The 11,474-nt window shown below is 41.4% G+C and overlaps 1 protein-coding gene across 1 annotated transcript; it reads right to left on the bottom strand.

The window, feature by feature from the left end:
* Positions 1-768: 768 nt before the first annotated feature.
* On the bottom strand, positions 769-5,301 carry CUNH6orf141 (chromosome unknown C6orf141 homolog). Its single transcript, XM_021185721.2, has 2 exons — positions 4,554-5,301; positions 769-1,384 (listed from the first exon to the last, which is right to left on the bottom strand). Exon 1 carries the CDS (start codon positions 5,298-5,300, stop codon positions 4,761-4,763), a length of 540 nt encoding a protein of 179 aa, XP_021041380.1. The 5' UTR covers position 5,301; the 3' UTR covers positions 769-1,384; positions 4,554-4,760.
* Positions 5,302-11,474: the final 6,173 nt, after the last annotated feature.

Genomic DNA, 11,474 nt, shown 5'->3' with positions numbered 1-11,474 from the left:
GCCACAACATTTTATTTTGCAAATAGAGCTTATCCTTTATTCTATTAAGAGTCATGCTCAGTGAAAGGACAAAGTCAACCCCATTTGTCTCCATTAAAGAACCAGGCTTGATTTTGAAAAAAATGTTCTATGGCACCACTCCTAGAATAGACCTAAGTCCGAGAAACTAAGCCATAAGACTCCAGCTTCAGGGACAGACCATAAAACCCAGAACAAAATTATAAAACCCCCTCTGAAGGACATCCTGGAGATAACCACAAAAAATGGGGAAAAAATCATATCTCAGAATGGGCCATATGCCCTGGGCAGCCCCATTTCATCACATGGTTAAATGTTCATGATATAGGAATGCAGACCACTGACCACTTGTGACCCCCTAGCATCCACCAATGGAATTTTAGATTACCTAATCCTTCTAGAGAGTTACCCTGGCTCCCTATAAGAAGGCCCAAATGCCTTTGTCTGGGGTGATCATTTTGGAGAATGACTGACCCCACCGCTCCCGTCCCACCGCCCCCACCCCATGCTAGATGTTTCTGTAGAATAAGCACTCTTTGTTTTTGCATACTATGTGAGTCTGAAGTCTTCCTTCAGCAATTTTTAGACTTTTATATCAGGACTGGACAAATAGCTCAGTGGTTAAGAACACTGCCTATACTCTCTGAGGGTTCAAGCTCAGTTTCCAGCATCCATATGGAGGCTCACAACCACCTATACTCCAATTTTAGGGACTCTAATACCTTGTTTTGTTCTTTGTGGGCAGCTAGCATGCACACTGTATACATATACTCATGCAGGCAAACACTCATGCACAAAAAGAAATTTAAAATTAAAAAAGCTTAGAAAAAAAGAATCACAGTGAGTTTTAATAGAAACAGATGATAGGGCCCCTCAATACAACAGCAGGTCAAATGTATTGAATATCACAGGTAATAACAGATGTGAATAAAAAGATTAGAGAGAGGTGGTGGTCAGGCATTCTGGCACATACTATCATTCCGATATGTGGGAAGCTGACATGGAAAAGTCTCAAGGTCAGTCATCACAGCTAGACACCAAGTCCAAAGTAAGCCTGGGCTATCCAGTGACCCATTACCTCAAACAATTAAAACAAAAAACACATATTAATAAAATGGAGGTAGACACTTGCTTGATCTGTGGTAATTATGTGACTTGGACATTTGTACCAGTCATAATGGACCCAAATGGACCCTCTGGGAATCTTTGATGTAATTAATCTAACAACCATAATTTTAGATAAACTTGTTTTTCTGTAAGATGAAGGTTAAGTCATAGCATCAAGATCCAGGTGTTGGAGAGATTCCTTGGTACCGAGGACAAGTTCAGATGCTCTTCTGAGACAGGAAAGGAAAATGTTCTTCACCTGTAAAGCAAATGCAGACAGGTCAGCATCTTTCTTCCCTTTCAATATGACAACAATTTGAAACCTGTAACCATGTTGCAGACGGCTAACACAGAAGTTAGAGTAGCTTAAAAAGTTTTTTTTTTTTTTTTTTCAATTCCAGGCCTAACAGAGCATGCCTTTTATCCCAGCACTTGGGAGGCAGGCAGATCTGAGGGCAGTCTGTTCACTTAGCATAGTCACCATGGTCCCTTAGCCTTAGCTGACGCCCCCACCCCCACCCCACCCCCCGACATGGTGTAGAAGTCATTTGTAAGGAATTTGGAAAATGTGCTTACTGATCTACTAAGGATGGAAAAGACTAAAAATAAGTCCTTCCAAAAGTATAGGAGAAGCCTTAGGAAAAAAACCAATAGTTCAGTTTTCATTAGTTGTTTTGTTGATTGCTTAGTTTTTATACCACATTATTAAATAAAAAAACTAAATCCTATCAGGAGGAAAGTGGGTTAAATGATTAACTACACTCGTAATCAAAGAGTTAATGCTGAGTGTGAATTCTATGATAGGCAGTATTCTAAGTATTTTAACTATATCCTACCAAAAAGGAACTTTTGTTTTTTTTTTTTTTGTTTTGTTTTGTTTTTCGAGACAGGGTTTCTCTGTATAGCCCTGGCTGTCCTGGAACTCACTTTGTAGACCAGGCTGGCCTAGAACTCAGAAATCCACCTGCCTCTGCCTCCCGAGTGCTGGGACTAAAGGCGTGCGCCACCACGCCCGGCTTTTTTTGTTTTGTTTTGTTTTGTTTTGTTTTGTTTTTTTGTTACAAAAAGGAACTTTTATTATGCCCACTAAACAAGCTAACCATAGAGATTAGGCACCTTGCCCGAGGTTACTAGTTAACACAGGGGTTAGTAAGAGTCACTTAACTCCAGAGCCTGCCTTTGAGAGCTGAAGGATGCTACAGGTTTTGGTGATTGCAAAAGAGGTTTGTTTCTCTTGTCTGCAGTCAGTGCTCACCCACCTGGGACCAATCCACAAAGTACAGATTGGACACTTAACACTTACAAGTCACTGTACAAAGAAGCCACTCGGGATTTCTGCAAAAGAAGAATGTATGGGGTGGGGTGGGGGGCTCAGCATCTCCTTTTCCAACTCCTCAACAGATCCATAGATGAGCTCAAGGGCTAAATTCATTCCTCAAGGGAAGTTCCCCTAAGGCCTGAGCACTGCTAGTGATGAATCTTCAGCCAAACCAACGGGCTTTGCAGGATGCAGGGAGAGAGATGACTCTCCTAAACATTCTTACTTCCTAAACCTGAGTTAGAAAACTATGGTGCCCCCAAATTATCTCCCCTTTTAGACAAGCCTAGAACTCAACGTCTCCTGCTTGGGCATATATGGACTTCTAGAAGTAAGACCCAGCAAAAGTCATCTACAACTCATTAGGTGGGAGATGACCACATTCCTTGTCTACTTAGTAAGCATAAGCAATGGCTTGATTGTCATCTACACAAGCTCTGTGAGCTCTAGGCCAAAGTTAGCTCAACTGTAAAGGAAGGATGCTATCTGACCAGGCAAAGGATATGAGTTGGATCAGATGCTGTCCTGAAGGCCATTCAAGCTCTAACTGAAGACAGCTTTGGGAGGACCACGGTAAAAGCAGTGTTGACTCTTTACCCCACAACCTCAACCTCTGAGCAGAGCCTCATTCATTTGTTACTGTCTGTTACCAAACACCCCTCCCACAGGGACAACTCCAGCCCTTCACCTATCTCTAAGAGCTTTGTTCCTTAGAATTCCAAATTGCACTCTAATACTAAATAACTTAATGATGTGGAGCCTGAGAGATCAATCACTCAGTGGTTTTGAGCATGTGCTGCTCTTGCAGAGGACCCAGGTTCAATACCCAGCACACAGTGGCCCACAACCATCTCTAACTCTAATTTCAGGGGCTCCAATGCTGACTTCTGAGAGTGCTGCGATAACTACTACAGATGTTCATACAGGCAAAACACTCACATAAAGAAGATAATAAGGTTTAAATGATGGTGTCGAATGACCAGGGGAAATTTATTTTTTTAAAGTGGTAGACTTAGATCATTTTAAACATCCAGAAAAGGGTTGGAGATAGGGCTCAGTGGTCAATGGTTCAGATTACTCTTGCAGAGGACCAAGTTTGATTCCCAACACTCAACTCCCCAATTCTCAATTTCCTATAGTTCCAGCTCCTAGTTATCCCATGTGTCTGGCCTCCACGTACCTATCTGCGCTCCAGTTTACATACATATCCACATACACATTCATCTAATTAAAGATAAATTAATTTAAATAATTAAACTTAAATAGTAGACCTACTGTCAATCCAATCTTAATTACAAATACGTTTTAAAGATTTATTTATTTTAATGTGCACTGATGTTTTGCCTGCATGCATGCCTGTGTGAGGGAGTCAGATCCTTAGAACTGGAGTTGGCAGACATTTGGAGCTACCATGCAGGTGCTGGGAATGGAACCTGAGTCTTCTGGAAGGGCAACCAAAGCTCTTAAAACCACGGAGCCATCTTTCCAGTCCTTAACTATAAATCTTAGAAGGGTAAATAAAGAAAATATCTAATAGAAAGAAAAGAAAAATAGAATAGGGAATATAACCATTTATGATATCTTGCATACAACATGTCTACCTTCCTTATTAAATCGTAAGCTAAGTAAGGTGCCCTCTGCAATAAAGCCCTGTTAAATTGCATTTTACAAGCAAAGCATAGATCAACCTACCAAAGTGCCCCAGTCTCTCTTTGCCTCACTCCTTTTCTTCTTAACATGGAAATATGATGGACCAGAATAGAAACTGCACACCAGTACAGAGTACTAGAAACATTTTGCTTCACCTCCTGGTCATTTTGTTTTCCGTTAAAAAAAAAAAAAATTGTTCTTTACGGCTTTCAAAACAAAGACCCTCTCTACATCCACTCCACACACTACACATCCCAAAGAGAAGACCTCAAACTTCTGCTTTTGACTGCTCAACGGGAACGAGGGATGCAGACAGATAATTCAAGTAGCTATCAAAATGCCAACAAGCAAACTGACTAAAGTTTTGCACTTTCAAACTCCCATTTACCACCAAGGTAAAATATATATATATATATATATATATATATATATATATATATATATATATATATATATATACCTTTTCTTCTCCTTAATTATTGTGAGACACTTAAGCCACAGAGAATGTCTCAAGCAGCTTAAAATTTGTTCTTCAAGCATTTTCCCAGCAACCACTGTCCTGGAACATTTCTCAGGCTCCAGAGATCTGTGTGTTTAACTTCCTTTGAACATCAGATCCTTGGGGCGATAGGGGTTTGGCTGGGGCTCCGGTGCCCCACAAGCTGTGTCACTCCCTCTGTGTCCGAAAGGTGACTGCGGTCACAGAACGCTCCTCGGTCCTCGTGGTCATACTCCCCTTGGTCCATGCGGTCCACAGCACCTCCTGTGTCACCTGGTAATCCACGACCCGCACCAACAGGGACCTGGGTGTGGTTTCGGGGTCCTCGGGCTGGGCCCCCGGGGCCGTGGCAATGCGCCTGCGAGAAAGCTTCGGTTTCCGTTTGGAATCGTGGTGGTCTCCAATCGTCGGGGGAAGGTTCTCGCTGTCTACCAGCCCTGCGCAAGCAGAGTCCGCCTGTGTTCCCAACCACCTCTCCGGGTGCAGAAGAAAGAGCACTTTCTCTCTGACCCAGGACTGGCAATCCAAATTCTCTCCCTTCTGCGATCTCAAGTTCCCACTTGCTGTTGATTGGGCACTATCCGCCCCCACTAGCGCAGGATTAGGGGAGCCAGAATCCAAGGGTGGCCCACACCCCTCCCGGCGCGGAGAGCACTCAGCGCGCCCCTGGGGTCTGCCGGGCTCCATCCCGGAGGGTAGACAGTTCATGCGTCCACGTTTCTCCAGTTCTGGGAGGAAAACTCCAACTAAACTCCGAGGGCGGTGCAAGCGCTGGGTGTGGCTTGAGCAAGGCACGGACTAGAGGAGCAGCCTGAGGCCACACTGCGAATTTCCGCCTCTATCTTGGTTTACTTTCAGTCTTTAGACCTTATTGATCTCCACCCACTTCAAACACAGTCTTAGATCCTCTTCTCCCAACCCTAGGACTTAGCCGCGATTCTTTAATGGTATATTTGGCTCCAGCCCCAAACTGCCTAGTGAGGTCTCCATTCTTTTTTCCAAAACTGAAAGCATGGGTACTAATGACCTTCTCAAATTCTCAAAGCATTATTTCTTATTTTGTATCTGCGGATGTTTAAGCATGAAGGAACAAGTAAGCTTGATTTTTATTTTTAAGTTTTTATTTTATTTTACTTTTTGAGACCGTTTCTCTGTATAGCCCCTAGTATCCACTCTGTAGACCATGCTAGCCTAGAACTCACAGAGATCTGCCTGCCTCTGCCTCTGAATGCTGGGATTAAAGGCTTGCACCACTACCAGGAAGCATTTGTTTGGTTTTAATCATCTGATTTAATTAAAGTCTTCGGAAAAGAATACTTATTCATTTGAGAAAAGGTCTCACACTGTAGTGCTGGTTGGCCTGGGACTCACTGGCTAGCTTGACTGTCCTTGAACTTGGCAAGTCCACTTACCCAGCAAGAATGTGTGCTAGAAATGAAAGGATTTCCTGTCCACTTTAAATCCTTCCTTCCTCTATGGTACCTCTAGGTCTATGGAATGATCTCTCAGTATCATTCCTGGAACAGTTCAAGTCTTAGGGAACAGGGCTGTGGGTTCATACTTTTGCTTTGGAATACTAGGATCTGTGGGAACAGGGGTCACCTCTGTCTGTGTTTTAGTTGTCATCATCACATGTCTGGAAAAGGGGCCTAGTGCTTTGACTTGAAACAAACTTCTAGAACAGAACCAAAACAAACAAGAACAAATCACTAAAAGGCGCTTCAGAGTTTACGTTCTTGTGCCTTTGTAGGTCCCCCTCCCATTCGACAAGAGCTTCCCTTTTAATCTCATTAATAACAAACACACACATATGTTTCTATGTGTGCATTTACCTCTAAGCTTATGAATATGCCTATGCCACAATAGTCTATGCCTGAAGTTCATGGAGAACACTAGTCAATAGAAGAAAAGACTCTTAAGTGTCCGTTCCAGTCCATCCTTGGTAGTAGCTGTTTGTTTTACTGGAAAATACTGTTTTCCTGTCTGGTTTAGCAAAATGATTTAGCCATGATTGTGAGAATTTCTGCTCTTACATGAAAGTCTGAACAGCATGGGGGAAAAGACATCCTGGTATCAGCATGGACTCTGGTCTTGCTGGGGGCTGGCTGGCCACTGCTACCCCACATCTCACATTCTTGACTGCCTTAGATGAGAATGGATTTCAGCACTTTAAACTCAGTTATCCCTCACAATGAAATAAGGAGGTACTATGATGTCTTTGGTATCTTTGAGAATTCTTAAGCATGTTGACCCTGGTCAGACACCAATAAATAGGAGACCCTGGTTGCCATTATGTTATGTGTTTGCTCATGACCAACATCTCATTTATCTCCTTATAAGACTGTAAGGCTCTGTCTTGTTCATGTGCTTGACCAGGAAGTAATTAATATGTGCTAAATGCCAGTAGCTGGGTGATGGGACGTTTAGAGGAACAAGCCAAACTGCTTATCTCTGTTGTGTTCACTGGAGGTACAGTGATGGACACCAACCAGGAGTCATAGATAACTCAGCTCTAGCGTGGATGAGATTTATCTAAAGATCAACATTCTGCCCTGCTCTTGCGGATTTAGTTTTCATTGGTTTGGAGATAAGCTTTGAACACTGATTTGTAACAAGGCTCTCAGTAATTCTGATTCGGGTGGTTCATGAAGCCTATGAGAAACATAGCGCAAATTCACAATGGCTGCAGATGCCTACATTATGTCAGTACAAGAATGGGCCTTTTAACAGTTTGGTGTGGATGGAGGGTACCTAATCCTCACTGCTAAGCTATTTGCTACTAAGTGATTCAGGGGGAGGGAAATCATTGTCTTCATTTGTATAACCAATGGTTACTATGGTTACTATGCCAGGTTCCAATGAATAATCCCATCTAATGGTCACATAGATGGCACTGATTAAATTAAATGGATCTCAAATGGTCAGCCCCAGAAACATACATACAAGAACCATTCTACAGACTGAGTAGGTTATATTTAGGAACATATACTTGCATACATATATGCATGAAACTGTTTAACATAAATCCAACATAACTCAAACACCAGGTCAATGCAGATGACAAAAATTTACAGTCATCAAGCCGCTACTGATTAGTCAGGACCACAGAATGAAATCCAGAGCTGAACTATGACCCTGAAGGAACATGATATACCATAGTTAAAGAATAAGACCATAAAGCAAGGTGGTAGGTGGTAGGCTATAGTATCATCCAATCATATTTTGCCATAAAGAGTTGAGAAAGGGAGTTTCCATCAATCAGGATAAGAGTTGGTTCCTGAGCTTCGGAACATGAATTTAATTTGATCCTGCCAGGGAGGTGGACAAGTTGTCCTCGAGATGTCTGAACTCAGACAACTGTTTCCTTACAATAGAAGCTATCCAGCTATTGTGAAGTTCCAGATCTCCTAAGGCCTGAGGCTTTGAATTTAATTTCTCCCTATGACTAAATGGAGTTTAAAAAACACAACGATATTGTTTAGGATAAGTTTCTTTTGCTTAGTTTCTGGGAGGATTTGGAAGGAGGAGAGGTAAAGGAGAAATGATGAGATTGTATTATAATTTCAAAAAAAAAAAACAGCAAAAACAAAAAGTAAAAGTCATAAACCAGAGGAATTTTGGTAGGGATGGGAAGGAGAAGAATAGGAGGGATTTTAGAGAAGGTGTGGGGAAGAGAGTGTTGAGAATACATTAAATGCATGTATGACATTGTCAAAATTCCCAGGCCTATTTTGCTCCTTTGAAGCAGCAAGAATACTATCTATTCTTTCTTTTCAGCAAAACTGGGAGAATTCTAGCTGGTGTGTCTGTGTCTGAAGGCAGTATAATGTAGAACTCAAGATCGTTGCTTCCAAGTAGTTTTCTTGTCTGAGGACAAGATGAAGAATTAAAATGAAGAATGGAAATTAGAGGAAACTATTTGCTAAGGAATGAGACCGGCACACCCCTCAGAGAGCTCTTGCTTTTTTAAATGAGAAGAAATGTATCAATGCATTTAAGACCAAGACTAAAATGTGGAAGAATTAAATACACCCATAAAACACAAAAGTTGGTTGCTTTCCTCTAGGGTGGTGTTTGCTGTCTGTTGAGTATTGTATAGCCTCCAAATCAAAATATCTTCTCATGGGGGAGGGGAGGGAGGTTCATGATATTCAAGGAGTAAACAAAACTTACAAGGTTCGGGAGCTACTGAAAAGTATGCAGTAGATAGCATTGGAAATGTAATTGAGGAAAATACGTAATAAAAAAAATTATTTAAAAGAAAAAAGAAAAGTATGCAGTAGTTAAGCCCTGCCCCCAAAGTTATATGCACAGTAGCAGTTGTTGTGCAGAGTACTAGCTGTCTGACAGTCATGCATGGTCCTCCTAGAAGGCAATTTAGTGAGTCACAGGTCAAGCTGCAGGGGGGCTTTCAGGTGATGTAGCTGCCTTTGAGTCACCTATGCTCTTGTAATTAACCCCAATAAACTCACAGGTTCGCTAAGCTAGACTTGAGTGACATCATGACTTTGGCTTGTTATTGGGGCCTCTTCAGGCCTGAGTGTAGAGCTGTTCAGTCTCTCTTCCCTAAGTCACACTACACTGTGTTTTATTAGACCAAAGTGATTCCTAAAATGTATAAAGGGTACGAAGAAGACCCCACTGGCCATCTCTCAAAGTTACTTATGAGAGCAGCAAGCATTCTGGTCCCTGAGGACTGGCGAGTCGATTTATACTGAACTACAAGGAATAGTAATGGTGAAACTTCAGTTTGCACTATACCCTCAAAAGTCAGAAGATTTTGGTTAATTCACTGTGAGAAGCTACAGCCATAAAGTCTCACCAACATGACTGTCCAAACAGGAGCCAACCAAGGATGACATCAGTGGGCCAAAGTGAATGAGGAAAAGCCCATGAGGTCACAGGCATGCTCAAGAACTCAAGGCAACTGAGGAATTCTGGGATTCTGAGAAATAGTCTTACTCAGGGGAGAGAACAACAGTTGGTTATCCCACACCATATTTTGGTCAGGTCTGAAAACATACATACAATTAAAACATATATATTGGACAGGTTAAATTTAGGAATCTATCTATCTACCTATCATCTATCTATCATGTATCTATCCTCTACTTATCCATCTATCATTTAGTTATGTGCGTACATACATATATGCATGAAATAACAATGAATGAAAAAGAAGCCATGATCTTGTAAAAGACCAAGGAAGGGAATGTGGGAGGGTTTCAAGAGAGGAGAGGGAAAGGAGAAATGTTATATTATAATCACAAAAATAAAAAAAGTAAACACTACTATTACTATGTTTTTTTCCTGTAGTGTAAGTGTACATTTTTGGTGGTATTCTTATTTTTTGGGTTAGACTCAGAAAGATGGTTATCTCTCTCTCCCTCCTTTCTTTCTCTACCTCTGTGTGTGTGTGTGTGTGTGTGTGTGTGTGTGTGTGTGTGTGTGTGTGTGTATTTATGTTGGGAAAAGCACCCAGGGTCTTGAACACTGACTGTTCTAAAAAGAACTCTATCTCTCCCTGGCCATCAGGAGTTATTTCATAGACTTATATTACGATGTTCCTATCAGTTATTCTAATTCTACTTCCTGTAGACATACCATCTTTGTGCAGCCTCTTGGCTTAATTTATACCCACATTAATATTTTACAGCTTTCATCCCTTATCAGGTGTAACATCCAAGAGTTGAAACACTGGTCTAGCAACCAGTTTTAGGCTCATGGGAAAGTAACTGCAGCCTTTCCAACACCCAGGAAGTGATGAGCTGAATGGAATGTGGTCAATCAAGCCTTCCCTGAACAAAAGCGTTATTCATCTCCAGCCGCCTTGTAACCAAAGTTCCAAGTTACTCGTGAGTTTAAATTAACTCAGTTCTTTTCAAACTTAACTAAACATGGGGATAATCTAGCTAAGTGTTTTTAAAATGTTATCTGGTCTTTTCTGAAAGATTTTACCATAACTATGGTGGCGTGTGGCCAGGGCACATGTTTACATCTTTCCAGATGGTTCTACAGCCATCTATAGTTTAGAATCATTGAATCAAGCCAGGCGTGTTGGCACATACCTTTAATCCCAGCACTTGGGAGGCAGAGACAAATTTCTGAGTTCAAGGCCAGCCTGGTCTACAGAGTGAGTTCCAGGACAGCCAGGGCTACACAGAGAAACCCTGTCTCAAAAAACAAAACCAACCAACCAAACAAACAAACAAAAAAGAATCATTGAATCAGATCTCCTTATAGTAATACTAAATGAAGAAAAAACATGTTGAAATGGTACAGTGAACTCTGAAAGTACATACAACTACTGTGTGTCTATTCAATATTTTTTTTATGTGGGACAGCACCTGAAGAACCTCTAAGATTGTCTTCAGGCCTTCATATGCATACGAATGTGCACGCATGCACACACACACACATACACACACACACGCACACAAAATGAATGAATGAATGAATGAATGAATGAATGAAGAGAACAATAGATACTGACTGACTTACAGTGTCGAATACTGACTGGAAATAACTAGAAATGAATCACAGGTTCATGATGCAGTATTCTGAAGAGAAAGACATATGCTGTGTGCTTTCACTCGTGTGAGGTATGGAAAAGGCTGAGTAATTCTAGGTGACCAAATGCCTTCTTCCTAGAGGTTCAGAGGGAACCTAGAAGGGCAGGAGGGAAAGGACAACATGGCCATTCTCTTGCTTACTGTGATGTCAATGTCTTACCAAATTGTGCACAGTTAGGAGATGCAAGCACAGGTGACTAAATTTGATTAGGATTGGGTTTTGGTTGGTTGGTTGGTTTGCTTTTGTTTTTTGTTTTTGCATTATTTTGATGGCTGTCATTGTTTTTATGCATAATACAAAAAGTATATA

Source organism: Mus caroli, unplaced genomic scaffold (genome assembly GCF_978045245.1).
Source record: "Mus caroli unplaced genomic scaffold, Mus_caroli_1 scaffold_18, whole genome shotgun sequence".
Taxonomy (NCBI): domain Eukaryota; kingdom Metazoa; phylum Chordata; class Mammalia; order Rodentia; family Muridae; genus Mus; species Mus caroli.
The sequence above is the reverse complement of the archived record's forward strand: the minus strand, read 5'-3'. Positions and strand labels throughout refer to the sequence as shown.

What these genes read in the sequence shown, in the direction of transcription:
- CUNH6orf141 (XM_021185721.2), bottom strand. Translation starts at nt 5,300, where the DNA reads ATGAACTGTCTACCCTCCGGGATGGAGCCCGGCAGACCCCAGGGGCGC.